This window comes from Drosophila persimilis, unplaced genomic scaffold (assembly GCF_003286085.1).
Source record: "Drosophila persimilis strain 14011-0111.01,24,50 unplaced genomic scaffold, DperRS2 tig00000824-arrow-arrow-pilon, whole genome shotgun sequence".
In the NCBI taxonomy this organism is placed as follows: Eukaryota; Metazoa; Arthropoda; class Insecta; order Diptera; family Drosophilidae; genus Drosophila; species Drosophila persimilis.
In genome coordinates this window covers 496,122-515,334 of record NW_020825358.1, presented here as the reverse complement: position 1 = coordinate 515,334, position 19,213 = coordinate 496,122, and the positions used below count along the sequence as shown (strand labels likewise).

At 44.6% G+C, this 19,213-nt stretch overlaps 5 protein-coding genes across 12 annotated transcripts; 2 read left to right on the top strand and 3 right to left on the bottom strand.

Moving 5' to 3' along the window:
* LOC6600273 (telomere length and silencing protein 1 homolog) lies at positions 1–1,063 on the bottom strand. Its single transcript, XM_002025350.2, has 3 exons — positions 908–1,063; positions 242–855; positions 1–183 (listed from the first exon to the last, which is right to left on the bottom strand). The coding sequence occupies exons 1-3, from the start codon at positions 1,027–1,029 to the stop codon at positions 29–31; spliced, it is 891 nt and encodes a 296-aa protein (XP_002025386.1). The 5' UTR covers positions 1,030–1,063; the 3' UTR covers positions 1–28.
* Positions 1,064–1,539: 476 nt separating this feature from the next.
* On the top strand, positions 1,540–13,348 carry LOC6600275 (serine/arginine repetitive matrix protein 2). 8 transcript variants are annotated; one of them, XM_026993312.1, is made up of 11 exons: positions 1,540–1,613; positions 1,701–2,008; positions 2,651–2,751; positions 4,353–5,097; positions 5,200–5,577; positions 5,654–5,716; positions 7,035–7,197; positions 8,735–8,805; positions 8,866–11,961; positions 12,026–12,235; positions 12,788–13,348. In XM_026993312.1, exons 2-11 carry the CDS (start codon positions 1,770–1,772, stop codon positions 12,966–12,968), a joined length of 5,247 nt encoding a protein of 1,748 aa, XP_026849113.1. In that variant the 5' UTR covers positions 1,540–1,613; positions 1,701–1,769; the 3' UTR covers positions 12,969–13,348. The 8 variants fall into 8 exon arrangements, with proteins under 8 accessions (XP_026849113.1, XP_026849110.1, XP_026849111.1 ...); XM_026993309.1 differs by lacking the exon at positions 4,353–5,097 and having other exon boundaries at positions 2,651–2,752; positions 8,866–10,714; positions 11,768–11,961; XM_026993310.1 differs by lacking the exons at positions 4,353–5,097; positions 12,788–13,348 and adding an exon at positions 12,334–12,629 and having other exon boundaries at positions 2,651–2,752; positions 8,866–10,714; positions 11,768–11,961.
* A 348-nt stretch (positions 13,349–13,696) lies between these two features.
* Positions 13,697–14,640, bottom strand: LOC6600277 (peroxisomal membrane protein 2). Its single transcript, XM_002025354.2, has 4 exons — positions 14,578–14,640; positions 14,356–14,461; positions 14,014–14,272; positions 13,697–13,957 (listed from the first exon to the last, which is right to left on the bottom strand). Exons 2-4 carry the CDS (start codon positions 14,442–14,444, stop codon positions 13,733–13,735), a joined length of 573 nt encoding a protein of 190 aa, XP_002025390.1. The 5' UTR covers positions 14,445–14,461; positions 14,578–14,640; the 3' UTR covers positions 13,697–13,732.
* A 402-nt stretch (positions 14,641–15,042) lies between these two features.
* Positions 15,043–16,386, top strand: LOC6600278 (vacuolar protein sorting-associated protein VTA1 homolog). The gene is made up of 4 exons (XM_002025355.2): positions 15,043–15,180; positions 15,241–15,302; positions 15,379–15,529; positions 15,591–16,386. The coding sequence occupies exons 1-4, from the start codon at positions 15,071–15,073 to the stop codon at positions 16,228–16,230; spliced, it is 963 nt and encodes a 320-aa protein (XP_002025391.1). The 5' UTR covers positions 15,043–15,070; the 3' UTR covers positions 16,231–16,386.
* LOC6600279 (transmembrane protein 35A) lies at positions 16,382–19,117 on the bottom strand. Its single transcript, XM_002025356.2, has 4 exons — positions 19,015–19,117; positions 18,563–18,901; positions 17,186–17,324; positions 16,382–17,124 (listed from the first exon to the last, which is right to left on the bottom strand). The coding sequence occupies exons 2-4, from the start codon at positions 18,680–18,682 to the stop codon at positions 16,904–16,906; spliced, it is 480 nt and encodes a 159-aa protein (XP_002025392.1). The 5' UTR covers positions 18,683–18,901; positions 19,015–19,117; the 3' UTR covers positions 16,382–16,903.
* Between the last annotated feature and the right edge of the window lie 96 nt (positions 19,118–19,213).

The window sequence follows — 19,213 nt, the reverse complement described above, 5'->3', positions numbered from 1 at the left end:
TTTTCTTATAATTAAAACCATTGTACTTTTAATATCTGCGAAACTGTTTCCTAAACTTGTCATAATGATAGTCGTCGGTCGCACGCTTCACACCATTGGGACCTGTGTGATTCTGTGCTGTTTTTTTGCCCTCCCTTTCCTCCCGTTTGCGTCTTCGCTGTTCGCTGTTCTCCTCGATATTGACTGCATTTAATAAAACGAGATGTACATAAGATATGGGATGAGAAAGGGTCGTACTTACATCGATTGTGTTGCATAAAGTTGACAGCCATGTTCGTGGGCACAAACTGTGACGGTCCGTCCTTCTTGTTCTTGGCATCCTGCAGCAGTTTCTGTTTTGCATCCTCCGTGGCCTCTATATTGCAGATCTTGGCCTGAATGCCCAGGTCTACCTCAGGAATGCCGTTTAACATTTGATTGGACAACATCTCCTCTGATCTGTGCGTGGACGATTGCCGCAAGTGGTCAGGCAGTGCATATAGTGCCGCGTCTTCGGGTGTTAGATATTTATTCACATCACCGTCGTCATTGTCTGCGGCATCTGTGCCACCACCCTTGCGCTTCTGCAGCTCTAGCTCAATATATTTCATCATCTCCTCGTCTTCATCGCGTTTGTTCGTCTCAGCAGAGAACTGTGTGCCAATGCCCACATCGTAAGGATCCTCGGCTTCCTTCATTTTGCCAGATTTCAATGTGGCCATGTTGACCAGGCCCCCAGATTTCACATTGAAGGGATCCTTTATGGCCAACTCCTCCTCCGGAGCGATTTTCTTGCCAAGGGCCAGACCCACAAGGCTGACACCATTTGGACGATGACGCAGACGTTGGCGTTCCTTAATATCGTCCAACGTTAGCCTGAGGAGAAATTGCCATTGAAAACGAAAGCATTTTCGCTGATTTTACTCACTTTTCCTCCTTTTCCTCGTCATCGGAGTTTTTTCGTTGGCGTAGATTTTTGCGTGAGGACTTCTTAAAGAAGACCTTTGTCGTCGCGCCCTCTGTCTTCGTTTCATCAGCCGCATCGCTCATTCTTTTATTTGTTTATGGTTTTATTTTTATGAAAATGCGATTTGTTTATTTTCTGAAGCGTCGCGTGCGCGATAGTCGCTACCAATATATCGAGTTGATATGTTTAGTTATCGATAGTATAGTTGCAGCATATAATGTTGGTATATAATGGTATATTTGCTCCATATTTAAGGGATTTTACGGGTATATCCCAGATCAGAAAATTTTCCATCGACCGAATTAAAGATGATATTCGTATGCAAAATTCTAATGCATGCCGTATTTCAATCGATGATTCATTAATCGGATAAAGTTATGTGGGCAGGGCTGGGTCACCTATCTATGTATGATGGAACTCGGATAATTCGTCAGTATATTAACGGTATATTTTAAAAATGAATCGGTATATTTCCGAGGGTCAGACGGGGTATATGTTATCGATAAGACCGTGCAGCATTGCAGTGCATTCCATATATCGAAAAAAAGCGGCATCTATCAAAGGAATTTCGCAAAGAATAATTTTTATTTTTTGTGCCGCAAGTTGTAGAAAATAGTTAATAAAGCCGGAACGTATTTCCGAATGTGTTGCAGTGAACAAAAGAGAGGTTTGTAGCTGTTTCAATAGACTGTGTGCCTCAACGTTATTGCCAACATTGCAACCAAAATCGATTTTGTCTTTTTGCAAACTGCAGTATTGGTGGACCACTAAGTACCCCCCTCGAGGACATTGATGCATTGATAAATAGCTACCCGAAGGCATCATGTACAACGGCATTGGCTTGACAACCGCCCGCGGCTCCGGTACCAACGGACATGTGCAGCGCAATTGTGCATTCGTCCGGCCGGGCAAAAAGGACAAGGACTATCGCAGCGAAGATGACATCAAAAAGTTGGACGCCCAGCTGAATCGTCCGCCAAACAAGGAAATTCTTGACCATGACCGCAAGCGCAAGATCGAAGTCAAGTGCTTGGAATTCGAGGAGATACTCGAGAAGCAGGGGTAAGATGATCCATATTCCATGTAAGGGCCTTGTAAATGCAATCCCTAGTTATATAATGCCGGTGACCCCAACGCATTTACTGCGCTGCAAGCGACCAACCTACCGCCGCTGGTGGTGCTGCTACTTCTGTTTATGTGTCCGCTGCTTCCTCTGTATATTTTCTCTGTTTACGGATTGCGCCTGGTAGCAGCGTCGACGTCTCGTTTTTCTCGCCACGAACGCGCATACGCACTCGCGCAACCACCAACCCCTACCATGCGTCACATATGAGCACTGCGGCGCTCTTCCGGTGACCGCTCCGACACCCTACCCAAGGCCTCGGCCTGGGCCTGGCACTGGCCTGCCCTGGTGGTGAAAAAAGTGCATTTCAGTTGTAGAGATTATTTCAATAGAAGACATCCGCGTGTCGCGTGCCGCACGGACAAACGTTTCAAACAATCTGAGAATTCCCATTAAAGTTTAATTTTTAATGTAGTGCAGCCTCTAATATAAGTGAAATCATACCCAAAAGCCTTGTTATTCATTGAAAAATTCTGCCAATCTATCATCTGGGTGTAAGGTATTCTCCAAGGTACTTTTTTAAGAATTTAAACACGAGAAAAGTTTCTGAATAATAACGTATTGCTTTATGATCCAAACAGACGCACACCGGAGGACATCAAATCGCAAGTGGACTCGTTCCGTCAGAAGTTAGTGGGCCAAGGGAAGACAGATGCACCAAAGGATGAATTTGGACGCGTAGCGTGAGTAGTATATCCATTCAGGCTTATGTAATTTAAACAAAAAGTGGGCCTAGTTGACAAATCAATAAACGGTTAAACAAAACGCGTGCCACAATCTCGGCCAGCTACAGCTGTAGGCCCCCCCAGCCAGGCAACGTGCGCCCTGCCATTGCGCCGCTGGGTGGTGCGCACAGCATGTGGCCGGCCGCCCACCACATGAGCAACTCAGCCCTGCTGCTGGGACATGCTGGCCAATCGGCTTCGAGGAGTGGTATAGAGAAAAGGCTGCTGCAAAGATTTTGGGGATGCGCACTCCCGTTTTCAGTCACTTCGAGTCTTCCAAAGCCAAAGCAACATGGCTGCACCGCTCAGGAATAATTAAATACCAATTAAAATAGATAAATATTATTAAATGAATAAATAATAAGACAAGCAACCAAGTGTCCTTGGGCAGGAACACAAGGACAAGGGGTCCCATGCAATGGCAATGCTGCAGAGAGGCCGCCACAGGATGCCCGAAAAGATCGCGAAATTTTCACTCCAAGCTCTGGAAAAATCAATAAAAATAATCAGCCACCCACAAGCCGCCGTCTGGCCGGAGATGCAGCCATAGGAAAAAACCAAAATATAAAATAGAGACACTAAACTAGGGAACCCCCTCCTATGACCTGAGGCAGCCCTTCAAGTGTAACGAAAATACAATAAAAAGGAGAACAAAATGCAGCAACTAAAAGGCAGCCAGATGGTGGTGGTGGTGGTGTCGTCTTCCACCCCTAAAGCAGCAGTGCAACCCACTGTCACTGGTGTTCATGCCCAGCCGTGGATTAAGGGCTCAAGTCGTTGGATGTCGTTGTGTGTGTACTATTCTAGTGGTTGTTGCAAGTGTTAGGTGGAGCCCCATTACAATATGGTGTTAAGGCAGCGGCGATAGCAGCGAAGAGACAGAGCAGAGCCACAGGCCACACTGATGCCAAACTAAATGCAACAAATCACTAAATAAGTCTTCCAAACCTAGCCAGTAATTAATTAGTCGTCTAAGTCGTGAAGTGGAGTCAAGAAGTGCGCATAGAGCCAACAGTTGCGGCAAACGGAGTAAACCAACAAGGCATACAATTCTTATGCGAATCGTTTTATAATATTAAGGCTAATCCAATGTCTCCTAAAAATTATCCGACGTCTTCCATAACGATAAGCAACAACAAAAAATGTATTGAACTTGCATTCGGATAATGCGGGGCATAATGTAGTCAAATCAAACGAATGTGAAGCCAAACCCAATGCTAATCCATCGTCTTCCAATAACCGATGAAAATTTATATATTTTTTTACCTATACAAAGAGTTTAAAGAGTCCACTGTCTTCCAAATACATGGATTTATAAAAAAGTAATCATATATATAAATATTAAATAAACTAAACGCGAATATAGACGAATTAACATTCGGGTAAAATCCACTGTCTTCCGTAATTAAATGTGGAAATTAATATTTGAATAATCATAAAACGAAAACTATAAAGAACTATTTTTTTCAAATTTTATAAATATTAAAAAAAGTTAAAATATAAAATAAAATATATAAAAACAAAAACAAACCCAAAATGCTCTCCTCGGAAATCTACACCAATACGACCACCTCCACGGCTATGTCGGCAGTGGGGATAACTTCAGCTGCTGCTGCTTCTGCTTCTGCTGCTGCCTCAGTGGCAACCACAACAACAACAACAGCCACCACATTGCAAGTGGTGAAAGCGAGAAAACGCCGCAAGCGTCGGAAACGCGCAGGTCACGCAATTGGTGCCGCCTCCACCACCACCACCATCACAGCTGCTGCCGCCACAGCCAGCCACCTCGGCAGTCCCCACACCCACACACACCCCCAAGCAGGAAGCGTTTCCCTACCGACAGCAAACGGTGGCAGGAAGTGCAAGGCCCAATACTTCCAGCACGACAATCGGGAGTACTTGGCAAAGTACGAGAGCTTTCAACTCACGGCGCACCACACGGCATCGGGCGCAGCTGCGCTGAACTATGCGGCGGTGGCGAAAAAGTTCAAGCCCTTGCGGCCGGCGTTAACAAGCGGCGCCAAGAAAACCAGGCGACCAGGAATGCCCAGAAAGTCGAACCCTGACTGCGCCTGCGCCTGCCAATCCGCAGTGACGGAGCCGGCCGCGGAACCCAGCCAGCGAACAGCTGTTGCCACGCACCAGGACTTGCCACTGTCCACGTCGCAGTGGGGAAACGGAAGCGCAAACGCGAACGCATCAAAGATCAATATCGATGGCCACATACTGCTCGAGCTGCTGAAGCACTCCTCGAACACATTGCTGGAGACACTGCTCGGTGCTGGCAGTGCTGTGTCATCGAGGTAGCACCTTATTTGCACAGCTTTACTTAAAACCCATGACTTGAGCCTTGATAGCCTGTTCTGAATTTTACTAACGCAATCTCATGTTGTTTCTTATTGCAGTGCTCGCGACACCCATCAGATAGCCGAGGCACAGCAGCAAAAGAACGCAAGGCTGCGCGAGGCCTTCAACATATCCAGCTACTTTGTGGAGGGCAGCAGCTTCGACAACGATCGCAAAGCAAAAGAGGATCTGGCCAAAAGCGTGGCTCTTCAAAAGGAACTGGACGCACAGCGCGAAAGCCTGGCAGCGGCGGCAGCGGCTGCAGCAGCTGCTGCAGGCAAGGACAAGGAGACGGGCAAGCGATATGCTCTGGTCCGTACCCCATCCCGAGAGCGAGAGCGGGATGGAGAGGGCCATGTTGCCGCCGCCAGTGGCGATGAGCGCGAGCATGTCTCAAAGTCGGACAAGAAGAAGCGCAAGAAGCGCGCCAGAGAAAGGTAAGGCATGGAGATTATCCAAAATAAAGGTGATACTAAATGGCAGGTTTTTCCCTTTTTCTGTTCTTTTCCTTAGCTCTGCCAGTCCTGAGCGCAAAAAGGACAAGAAAAAGAAGTCAAAGAAGCACAAGAAAGAGAGGTAAGCAATAGACTGAAGCCCAGATCCTGCAGATCCTGCGGCCTTCAAACAGTTGTAGCTCTCTGTGTTAGTTTTGTCGTTTCTTTCGTTGCTCCTTGGTTGGACTCTACAGTCATGAACTTTTTCGGTTTATCCTTTAATCCTTATCGTACATAGTCCATAGTAAACTGTAAACAATTTGTGCCTAGAGCGTGACAAAAAAAAAACATAAAAACCAAAGAATCTTTTGTAACTATCAAACTATCAAATTGCTTAATACATTTTGTGTTTTTCGTCTCTACTCCTTCTTTTACATTGCATTTGAAACCACAAAAGGGACTCATATGAGAAAGAAAGTAAAAAAAAGCGAAAAGTTATGTACAAATGAAATACACACTTAGTTATAAACGAGATCCTACACTTAAACACACACACACACACACACACACACAACCACACACAGAACCATAAGAACCAATTAAATCAATCCAATCAATGAAGTGAAATTAAATGAAAATGAAATGTGTTTCAAATGCGCCTCTCTGCAATATATACTACTTTCGATATCCTAACATTTGCCAAGACAATCTTTTATTTGAATCTGTGTGCAGCGGGGAGTGAGTAGATTTATCAGGGATCTGATTTACTATTGATGTATGTATGATGGGTCGACTAATAGCTAACAACACGATTCCCACTCTAACACACAAACCATATCATACCATCCAATCCATACTAATCTCCAATCCCACACAATCTTTGCATCATTCACATTTTCCCCAAAAAAAAAAAAATCTGCCCGGCGGTAAGTAATAATTCGATTCTACAATTCTTAACAAAACTTTAGTTGCCAAAAGAACAACCTCTGCATTGCGAACAAACAAGAACAAAAAAGAAAACTAGAATACAATATTATACATTACAAAAAATATGATACGATACGATACCATAAAGTCTAAGAGGTCTATCTCTATCTCTCTCTCTGTTAAGGAATGCAAAGAAATATTTTTGTGTGTCGCAACAATTAAAAGCCAATTACTTTCTCATCTTTCTTTCTATTATTATGATTACCTTCTTTAATGTTAAGACAATGCAATTTGAGCAGTTTTCGATGAAGGTAAAGCACTAAACCACAAGTAAAACCTATTTCTTAACATTTGCTGCTAAAAACCAGTATCTTGGAGCTGTGCTGTGTGCACCGGTTCCCCCATAACGCCTCGTCCAAATAAATGTGTGTTGTAGCCAGCACAAAATGTCACTATCAAAGAAAAACACACACTCCCACCACCAACCCAGGAGATCTACTAATCCCCTGTCCCCACTACGATTCTACTTGCAGTAAGTCCAAAAAGAAGAAGTCCCGCAAGCGCAAGCACAGCGCCAGTTGCACCGACAAGGAAACCGACAAGGACAGCGACGAGGAGGCGGCGGGCAGCAGCGATGAGGAGCGCGACCGCGATCGTGAGCTAAAGAGCGCACGCAAGAAAGCCAAGAAGGACAAGGTATGCATAAGCTCCGTCTGAGGATACCCACTAACATCAAAAAGAGCTAGCGGAGAGCGAAGAGCGAAGAGAACTGTGGAAAGAAGGGCTTGCATGTGTCACTGTGATTCACAGAATATACAATATATCCCATACATTAATATACTACCTGTCTATCTCATGAACACTTCTAATGAACTCTTACCTCTAACGCTGTTTCTCCAACTATTTCTCCATTCAAAATCAAATTAAACCCATTAATGATGTAACATATATTTATACCGACTAATCAAGCAATCATTACTTCTGACTCACCACCAAAAAAAAAAAAATATTAATAATACAATCCAAATGGAAGTACTGGCCTCTCTCTCTATACAATATATATTTATTCAAATATTTATTACCTGTATATGATGATAACTCTTGTTTGACTTTTCGTTTCGTTGTTTCAATTGTTCACCAAAATATTAAACATGCGCCATTTCTTCTCTTGCTTATTTACTTCTTTTTCCACCAAAATGAAACATTCAATAATAACGATTGACAAAAAATAACCACTCAGTGCTTACTGAACTATATAAATCCTGCATACAAAACGTTAACATTGTATATCCTATAAATACTAAAGCATACAACTTAATTAGTAATCGAACAAAGAAAAATACAAATCAGAAATATCACCCAAAATATTTTCGAAAGGTAAAAAGGCTTCAAACGCATTCACAATCTAGTATAACCCTATGATTTATTTAATCAATGGATTCTCTTTCTTTTCCTTTTTGTTCCAATTATTGCTAGACGAAAATTATTTGAGAGAGGCTATCCTCGTAACGATCTAATCCAGCGGTGAGCTTGCACTTCCTTCCTATTGCGCCGAGATTTATTCTTCGACAAAGTGAAAAGTTTGTGACTCGCTACCGAGAATGCAAGAACGAAATACACACCGTGTGCGAAACGCTACTGCCAAACTCCAAAAGCGTGCCCGCCCACCGCTGATTTAATCCAATATGTTCTATTCATATTTTACTTCGAAATTTCAAAACTATGGATGGCCTCTGTTTTTTTTTTTTGTATTCAATATTAATTCGTATCGCTTTTGATTTTAACGTAGCTTGTGTTTTTTTTTTTTTAACCAACAATCCAAAACCAATTAGTTTAAGTAAATTTTGAAGAAACGAAAAAGAAATTTATATTTTGTTTATAAAAACCCTTGGCGCTTCATTGATATAGGATAGCTTTCAATGGCTCTCTTGTAGTTTTGTAAGTACTTTCATTTGACTGTTTTCCTTAAGATACTAATACTCCAACAATCATATGATAACTAGTGTGAAGTGATAAATGTTGATAAATGATAAATGAACAAGAATACATTTGTACAAATTCAAGAAAAAAAAGCGAAAATGTTTTGCACCAAACCGAAACTTCATATGTCTATCATGCGCCATAATGAATGATCGTTCGATCTTTTAAATATATATTGCTAAAAGTTAGACTCTTAGCAAGATCGAATACCAAGCGAACGATTATTAATGATCTTATCTTTTCTATTATGCAGAAAAAGCGCGACAAGAAGCTGAAAAAGAAGTCACGGGCCCGTGCCAGCTCCTCGGACTCGGAGCCCTCCAAGTATGTTGAAAAAGGTGCTAACATATCACTTTAAACTAATTTGAACATTTTATTTTTCAGCTCACCGTCGCGTAATGAACGCAAAGGCAAGAAGTCGGGCAAATCCCGCGATCCAACAGCTACCAAAGCTGAAGACAATGGCACATCGCGGGAGAATCCCTTCCGGAGCAGGTCCCGCGAACGTCGCAGGGAATTAAAGCGGCCCAACGAATCATCGGCCGACGGTCGAAGGGACAAGCGCGAGCGTAGCGATAGTCGCAGTCGACGTCCCAAGTCCAATGAACGGGGGGCAACCACCCGTACTCCACCTCGCAAAGAGCCGGAAAGAAAGCGCGAACGTTCTAAGGAGAGACTTCGATCAAAAGAAAGGCAACGATCAAAAGAAAGACAGCGATCAAAGGAAAGACTTCGTTCGAAGGAAAGACAACGCTCGAAAGAAAGACAGCGATCAAAGGAACGACCAAAATCGAAGGAGAGACAGAGGTCGAGGGAAAGACAGCGATCGAAGGAGAGGATCCGCTCCAAAGAAAGACAGCGTTCAAAGGAAAGGCAACGCTCTAAAGAGAGGCAAAAGTCTAAGGATAGACAGAGATCTAAGGATAGGCAGAGATCTAAGGATAGGCAGAGGTCAAAAGAGAGACAGAGGTCAAAGGAGAGGCAGCGATCAAAGGCGAGACTTTATTCGAAAGAGAGACTGCGATCCAAGGAGAGGGCGCGATCAAAGGATAAACCAGTAGTTGAAATCAAGCGCGACAGATCAAAGGATCGCCAGCGATCAAAGGAGAGGAAACGATCGGTGGATAAGGCACCCTCGAAGGAGAGAGATATGTCCAAAGGTCGACAAAGATCAAAGGAGAGACAGCGCTCCAAAGAAAGACGACGTTCTAAGGATCGCGGTCAACAATCGAATGAGAAAAAGCGTTCCAAGGAGCGACAACGATCAAAAGACCGTCAACGATCCAAGGAGCGACAGGGAGTGCCAAACCTAGCCGTCTCTAAGGAACGTACACGGCGCCAGAGATCGCCATCGACCTCGGCCAAAAATTCAACAGATAATCGCAAGCCTACTCGCAGTTCTAGATCACTTTCCCGTTCCCGCAAGCAGCAGTCGCCGGCCGCAGTTGTCGGGAGCAGCCGACGCAGTCATTCCCCAGAGGTGCCACCCAAGAAGGCTGCGCCACCGGCATTCAATCCCTTTAAGGCTGCAGAAGACACTGTGAACGATATACTGGGCACCAAGTCGGTGATTGTAGAACTGGAGAAGACCAAGCGCAAGCGGGCAGTCTCCAGCTCTAGCTCGGCATCGGGTAGCTCCAGTAGCAGCTCGTCTGCATCTCGGACACCTTCGCCCAAGCCCAAGCCTGGAAAACTGCGACGACGCAGCAAAACACCCGATCCTATCAAGAAGGAGAGGAGCCCCAAGCGAGATCGTCGTACCCCGCGCCAGACCAGCGTGAAGCGTGAACGTTCAAGCACTCCACAAAAGCCCAAGCCAAAGGGAAAGGCGACCACACCCAGTCCGAAGCCAGCAAAGCGACGCTCGCACAGCTCAAGCTCTTCGGAACTGCGCTACTCGCCAGCAGAACGACATCCAGAGCGCTATCAGGACATCATACAAGACAAGAAGCGGCCATCGAAGGCACGCGACCTTTCCACAACGAAGCCCGCGCCCGTGGTGCGCCTGAGGGCCCAGAGCGATGACGGCAGCGATGCCGATGCGAGTGGCTCCAATGTGGATGCAGCAGCACTTGACGAGTTCCAGCAGAGCAAGCAAGAGCGCGAGGAGCTGCAGGAGCTGCGTATGCTGGAGCAGCTCAAGTCGGGGATCGCCGCCAAGGCAAAGCAGAAGATCAAGACTATGGAGAAGAACGGAGACGCCAGCAAGGACTCTGCCAAGGAGGGCAGTGAAGTAAGTGGCAACGAACTGGTGACGGCTACTAAACGTAATTCGCTAAGTGAATTCCTTGTTGCTAACAATGTAACCGCTTTGATTAACCCATTGACAACGACAACGACTACGACAACACCCCCGCCACTCATGGCTGTGATCCTACCGCAGGCACAGCCACATCCGCAGCTACAAGAGCAGAAGCCGCAGCAGCAGCATCAGTCTGTGGAGGAGCCAAACCAAAAAAGAGACGACACCACGACGCCGCCCATTTGCAAAGCGCCCCAAGTGGCTGCCAATGGCGACGTTAAAAGTCCACCAGCAACGAACATGATAACTAAGATTCATCAAAGGCCTCCACAGCAGCAGCAGCAGCATCAGCAGCAGCAGCAGCAGCAGCACCAGCCCCACCAGCAGTCGCATCAACATCAGCATCCACACCAGCAACAGCATTCGCACCCACACCAGACGAAGCGAATCTTTCACAACCGAACGCTGAACAATAACCCTAACAGTAGACATAATACTAACAACAACAATAGCAACAACAACATTCATGCATGTGGTGGTGGTGTCCCTCATTCCAATAGCAATCCCGGTATGCTGCCGTTCCTGGCCGGCACGCCGGGCACCTACAACCGCACAACGAACCGCCTTAACCACGGTCCGCTGCTGACGGCCACCCATTACAATATATGCAAGAACCATCAGAACAGCATGCAACAGCAAGCTCTGCTCGGTCGACGCGACCACCAGCAGCAGCATCTGGCGCATGGTATTGTCTATAACCCTAGTCTCTTCGGCCTTGGGCAGCAGCAGGCTTTGCTGGCCGCTGGCGGCCAACATCATGGACGTCATGCCGTTGGGGGCCTTTTGGGCCTGGGCGGTGGTGGCGGACCTGCTGCGGGCCTGGCCTTGCTTAGTCATCCCCAGCATGCGAGGACCGGTAGCATTAGTTTCAACGCGGCTGCAGCGGCTGCGGCCGTGGCAGCCAATAGTATAAGCTATCATCATCATCACCAGCAACAGAAACCGAAAATTGTAATAAAACCATTCAAACTTCTGGATCCACAGCCCTTAGTTGCTGCACTCGCCGACAGCAGTCTGGTGGACGCCATCGTCTCCAAGGTGTCCACGGCCACTGTGGCTGCAGCGGAGAGTGCAGCTCGTCGAAGTCGGAGTCGTTCACGCCGCAGCAGTCACAGCCGCAGCAAGCGGCACACGAGTGGCAGTCATCATCATCATCACTCCAGTAGTCGCTCAAGATCGTAAGTGTCCCCATGTTGTTTTTTGGCACACAATGAATTTACACTCTTTTTTCTATCCCCACAGACGCTCCAGCTCCAGCAGCAGTGCCAGCGGCTCGCGCAGTTCTAGGTCCCGCTCTGGCTCGCAATCATCTCGTTCCAGCTGCTCATCCCAAAGCAGCTCGGGCAGCTCCTCCAGCAGCGGCTCAGGCACATCACAGTCTGGCTCACGTTCCCCATCTATACCACGGCGTCGGGGCTCACCCAGCTTTCTAGACAGACGTCGCATTACGAGGTAGTTGAGATGCAAATAGCACGAAATTTGTTATACAATTCATTTTGATTTTTTTATATTAATATATTATTTTAATTGATTTACTTAATTTCCCGTAGCCGTCGGCCGCCGCCCAGCACCAGACGCTAGTTGCTTTCCATTGAACTTTGTGTTGCATTGATTTCCCAATTTGTTTAAATACGGCACCTGATTTTATTTAATTGATCTTGATTATTCTTTTTTCCAGCTGACTCAGGAACTACTTATAGTTTGATTTTCAAATTTATTTCTTCCTTTCAATGCAATACATATATTTGTGTGTGCTTGTAAAATTTTTGTTCTGATTATTTCTCGTATTTAGCGCAAGATCCATTGATTTTGTGGTACACACGCCAATAAAACATGTCATCTCTTACATCTTATTGTTTCCTAGGACATAATTTCTATAATTTATTTTTAGCGAATTTTTATTGTGTTGATTACAATTTTCAGTTGGTGAGTTATCAGCATAGTAGTCCCCTAATCTCAGTTGAGGAAATACCTGCTTTAATATATCCCGATCTATATTCACAGTGCTCGCAAGCGACCCATTCCCTACCACCACAAGGCAGCCGGAGGCACTGAGGGGGGTGCTGCTGAAGCAGAGGAGGCCTCCAGCTGCTGCTCGAGCTGCTTCAGTCGGGCCAGCACACCGGCCACGCCCATCTGCACTCCGCTGCGCAACAGTCGGAGCCCCTCGATGGCCGCCTTTTGAGTGTTAACCGATTCGCTGCGCAAAATGTGCGGCGAGTCGTGAGCGAAGGAACACCTAGTGTATCGCACTAGTCAGACTTTTAGTCGCAAAGGAACTCCTAGTGAATCGCACTAGTCAGACTCATAGTCGCCACATGCACCATACTCCTGAAACCACTAGGATAAGATAGTTGTTATGCCGAAGGACATTTGTTTTACACGCATTCCCCCGACACTTAGTTAGATATTTAATTTCGCAGTCATGTGCCCGGAATTTACTAGCGAAATTATATAGTAGCCACGATATTATGCCAATAATACTCGTTTATAAGCCTCTAATCGAATTATTTGCTAATTTTAAGCTGAGTTTTAAATAAATATATTATTTGTTGCCATCTCGAATGATCTGTGTAAATGTATACGTTTATTTTTTGCACGTAAAAGATACAAATATCAAGGGCTTTACTATATCCAGGCGATAAGGCTGTCTGTGCCAGTAGCTATTGCTTATCTTAAGCCCACACACGAATCGCGCAAACATACCCACTCGCAATAGTTTTTGCAATCTAGAGCAATATGCCTTTCTTCGTTTAAACGCAACGAAGATAAAGCCAATCGTAATCTAGTTGGTAATCTGAATATTAAATTAAAGCAATAGCCAGTGCAAGACGTGGAAATCAAATAAAACTTTCGACTTTGTAAACACGGTTGAAAGTAACTTAATTATAAAAAAAGCTAAAGCAACATTAATATAGTTGAAAAGTCTTGGGGTCCCCACTGGAATGTTTATTTCGACTTGTCAGCAGCCTGCTTATTCGCGAAGCGACGACGCTTCTTGGCAATGTAAACTACCCAAATGAAGGAAATTATGGCCATACTAATGGAACGGAACATGGGCGGCACATAGGCAAAGTTCAGGTACACAAACAAGGACAAGTACTGCCAGTTGGCCTTCAGCAGGGGCAAATACAGTTTTTCGACACTCTTAACAGCGGTGCCGTGGGAGTTGCCCTGGAAAATATCAGGTGTTATAAAGAAAACCGCCTTAAAGAATGAAGAGTACGAACCTCGAACAGTGTCAAGAAGTAGAGCGAAAGCGCCTGGTAGATGGGGGCGTAGACTAGTCGTTCAGACAAGAACAAAAAGAACTTCCTGAAGCGCAAGTCATGACTGAAGAGACGCTCCACGGTCTGGTAGAAGTAGTGGGGGACACTTCCACCGAAGAGCAGGCCAAACAGTCCATACGCGAAGGCGCTGTTCTGGTTCAATTTCTTGGCTCCGGCCAGACGCTGCGAGGTCACATTGGCCGAGGTGGCCAAAATACACCTGAAACATGTCGACCCCGTTAGACGTCAAGTGCTTTATGGTTTACGGGCGGGTGGGGAGAGGGTGATAAGCGTTGTACTCACGCCGTTATGGACTTCGTGCGAACCGGATGATTGAAAAGTTGTTCCAGATAAGTGCCAAAGAGCGAAAAAAGTGGCTTCGAGAGGGACATCTTGCTATGGCTTATGTCTGTAATTGAGAATGATGTCGTTCCATATAATGCAGATTTCGCGGGCTAAAGTGCAAAGTGCAACTCGAAGAGCTGATAACAAAAATAACCGGTTTAAGACCCCAGCCTAAATTACCCAAGGAGACCAAAGTGGTGGAGCGTAACTAATCGACTGTCAATCCACGATAAGCACCTGTGGATTTTTTATTAGCATTAATTATTTTAATAAAAGTGCAGGAACTATCGCATAGTGTCCAATCGATTAGAAAAGTTCTAGGAAATATCGATACCTATCGATATCGATCCAATAAAAGCAAGTATTTAAAATAAACCAGTCAAGTAGAAAATAAGTTCATTAATTGGATAAAATATGTTGGCAAGGCTGAGAGATCCATCTAGCTATTAATATTCGACGGAATATCACAAACGAGGATATGTACAATAAAACTTGAATTCGTCAGTATATTTACGGTATATTTTTAAATTGACACGATATATTTTGGTATATTTCTAAGGTATAAATATTGTCAGTATATTTGTTCGATCCACAGTCACATCCACTGTAACTAAATAACACAGGACTTACTTGTACGATCCTTTGTTTAATTGTCTGCTCTGCTAAAATTGCGATGGAGTTTCCACCATGTCCTCCTTCGCTAAAGTCCATTCAGCACTTCCTGAAGCTGGCCCAGGAGCACGACAATCGCGACATTGTGATCGCCTACTGGGCAAGAATTTAGTGAGTACCTTTGTTTTTTTTTTTACAAAACGAATATTAATTGTTTCATCTACTGTGCAGTGCTCTGCAAGTAGGCCTAAAGGCCTCCACGCAAACCGGGGAGGAGACAAAGCTTCTGCTGGGTAAGCGAAAACACAAATACGCAAATTGCAATTATGACTCATCCGTATTTGTTTTGGGTTTCCCTACGGCTCGCAGCTATTATGGATTGGTTGGAGCTCATGAAGAAGCAGCATGCCGACAACGAGGCCTTGACCCACGAAGTGCCTGCCCAGGCACACATCGAAAACTATGCTCTGAAATTGTTTCTTTACGCCGATAAGCAGGACCGTGAGGAGAACTTTGGCAAGTGAGTTTCAAGTCCTGCATAATTGACCCCGGTTACGGAATATAACGTTCTCCGTTTTCAGAAATGTAGTAAAGGCCTTCTACTCCAGCGGTGTGCTCTATGATATACTGCAAACCTTTGGGGAACTGAGCGAGGAGGCAATGCAAAATCGCAAGTACGCCAAATGGAAAGCCGCCTACATACACAACTGCCTGAAGAACGGCGAGACACCCATACCCGGTCCCCTTCCCGATGACGACGACGAAGCTGAATTTGCTGAAGACAATCTATCCCCTGGAGGTAATGGCGGTAATGGCGGGGCTAGTAGCTCTGCAATTACGCCACCCGAAAATGAAGCCGCAGCCTTCCAGCCCGAACCGGTGCAACCGCCCACTCCGTCGTCACCGACATCCAATATAACGCCTCCCACTGCCGAGGAGGTGCTTAATAATCCGAACAAATTGCCCAGTCCCCCGGTCGATGAGGAAAAGCCAGGAGGTTTTGAACCATACGTGCCCACAGCGCAGCCAAATCCGGCCATCGCTGCCACCATTTACCAGCCCATTGTACCGGCTGTTGGCGTACACATCACTCCAGATCAGATGATCACAGCGCAGAAGTATTGCAAATACGCGGGCAGTGCCCTCAACTACGACGACGTGACTACGGCCATTGAAAACCTGCAGAAGGCATTGAAGCTGCTCAGCACTGGCTCCGAGTAAGAGGACCCTCACATATATAGATGTAATGCACTGATGTTATAGCTTAGAGCACGCACTCTTGACCAGTATAATACCCATAACTATAATCTCCACTGAAATTGTGAGTTGCTAATTAATTACAAATACATTTAAAACGACTGACGTTGGAAAATTTAATTTTAAATATGAGTTGTTCAAATTTATTAAAATTGTTTCTAAAAGGATGGCGCCGCCATTGAATGCGCCGTAATTTCAATTATATTTCGACTATATTGGCTGCCGTGCCCGAGACGAAGTTGGAGTTTGAGTGCGAGTACAACTTGATTTTGATTTGATTTATGCTTGAATGTGTAACTAGTCGTCTCGTCTGGTCTTTGTCATTGTCTTTATAATGTAGCTCTACTATTACTCATATAGTTATTAGTTAATATCGTTTTCCATTCTATATATATAATATTTCTGCATATGATAATTGTTTGGCACCAAAGTGAAACATGAACATGAATTTCGATTTCCCTAGAATGATGATGTGAATGAATTTCTAACCCGAAGATTGTGCGCCAATCGTTTTAGAATCCAACTTAAAGTGCTACAAAAAAAGCTGTTTACAGGTGTGTGGCAATGAATGTGTGGATTGGATCAATGAATCAGTGAATGACTATGATACTATGATTGCTATAATCGCTGGCAGCCTCTAATCTTGCTTGACGCCGTTCGCTGGTGCTTGAGTGGCCGCCGCCATTTCATCCTGCAGGCGGGCTGTCTGATACCAAACCACCAGTCGGCCCCCCAGCATGAAGGTGAACACCAGCGCCGGTCCAGAGCGCTCGAACGGGTCACTGACCATCCAGTGCTGGTAGATTCCCAGCAGCATCAGCACCAGCAGCGTTACATTGGCTACGTTCTTGACTTTATCTGTGGTAAAAACACAAATATTAGTGAGGTATTCTCTAGTGTCATTCTTTGCTCTACTTACGATAGGGAATCAGCGCCATGGCCAGTCCGCAAACGATCTCCAAAATGCCAATTGTGCGTCGATACCATTTCGAGGGGATTTTCACTCCAAAAAGGGCAGTAAGTGGAAATACTTTCGCATACTTAACGTACTCTGTGCGCTGAAATTGGGAGGGAAATAGAATATGAGCATGGGGATATAATTAATCATTCCTAGAACCGAACCCCTCAGTGGCATATATTTCGACCAGCCCAGCAGAAGGCAGTGCAGCATGTTTATTTTTAAATGAAAACAAACTTTTCTTTTTGTCAAATTTTTATAGAAACATGTGTGCTTGTAAGTATGTATGTATGATTGTGTTTTATTTGGCATCGGCTGTCCCCCCAAGCCAAGTGTTTGTGGTAATACGAAGGTAATTACACGTTTGGGAATTGCCACAGAGATTCTTCAGACGAAAATATTTCTAAATTAACATACCCTACCAAACAAAATGATAAAAGACATGAGAAATGAAAGTAAAATGGCGCGAGACCAATGCAATGCCAAATCGAAAACATTCGTATAAAAACAAATGCATGATAACCATACATATGTAAGTATATATAAGTAAAATCCGAATATATGTACATACATACACATGTACGTACCTAAATTTGATTTGGGAGTGAACGTCATTTGGGGTAGTTCTGAGGCATTGTTTGCATTGTGGCATGCAAAGAATTTAGTAATGAAAATTATAACTATGGGGGTGGGGCTTAGTTTTTTACAGAAGGTAAACAAATAAATAAGCAACAACTTCTATACCATAAATCTTTCAGAAGTCTATGATGTATATATGTACATATGTATATGTATACATAGCAAGGTAAGAATTGTTATTATTGAAAATATTCACAGAGATTTTGCATTTCCTCAAACCTCTAAATTCCAAAAATTCAAATATTATTCGGCCTCCATGAGTGAAATCTGCCAAATATCTTTCTCATTAGGCGTTACGCTTAGATCTTCACTCAAACCACAAAGCTATTTGGATAATAAAATCATATATTTTCAGATTTCTTGAAATATCTTTGAAGAACATTGTGTTTATGAAAATTTGAATGCCAAAGTTTGGCATTGATTTGGGTCGAGTTCAATGCCCATTAGACAGTCATAATCGTATTTATAAGTAGAAATAAGTAGTATTATGAGTTTCTTCTCAGTGCATTTCCATTTATATAAGAGCTCTTTTAGAGACATAGGAATGAACTTTATAGTGCATCCCTTGATCTGGAGTAGGGCCAGTGGAAGTACATCCACATACATATAATGAAAAATCGATGAGCCGCAGCGCACATGCCGCCTAAGGGAAATGGAACCCCAACCCCTGAAGACCGTTAGAATCGATTTTCCACTCACCAAATCCTTGTAGAGATCCTTGCTGATGGCTGGCGTCAGCTTCAGGGTTCCGACAAATATGAAGAACAGTCCGAGCAATACGGAGAGGCTCTTCAGCACAATCGTGTTGGATGTGGGCATCTTGTGCGGTCTGCTTCTGCTCTCCAACGATTTATCGGTAAACACCCTTGGTGGATGGTATGGCTTTTCCTATCTTTGATATATTTATATAGGTATGTATCCCGAATATATATTATTCACAAGGGGGACAGGGCAGCAAGTGTGGGGCGCGCGCGCACCTCTCGAAGGGGTTGGGGGGCGTAGTTCACTGGGATCCCATATACTCGTACAAACAGCACCCTAAAAAAATACACCGGTCGCTAAATTTAGCCCACGTCGCAGCTTTTTCGTGCCGAACGGAAAAGTACAACAGCAACAGCAATTTCAAGCAGAAATTTGAATGTTTTGCAAACCGCTTTTTGTAGTATGTATAATTTTATGAATTCCTTTTCTGCGGCGTTCCTGAGCGTTTTCTCGGCTGCTGTTCCTCGTCCAAACGGCACGGCGCGCTCGCGTTCGAAAAGAGACTGAGGCGCGGACCAGTTGCAAAGTTTATTTCGGCAGCATCCGAAGCAAAATGTCAGAAAATCAATATAGTACATAGATATGCTC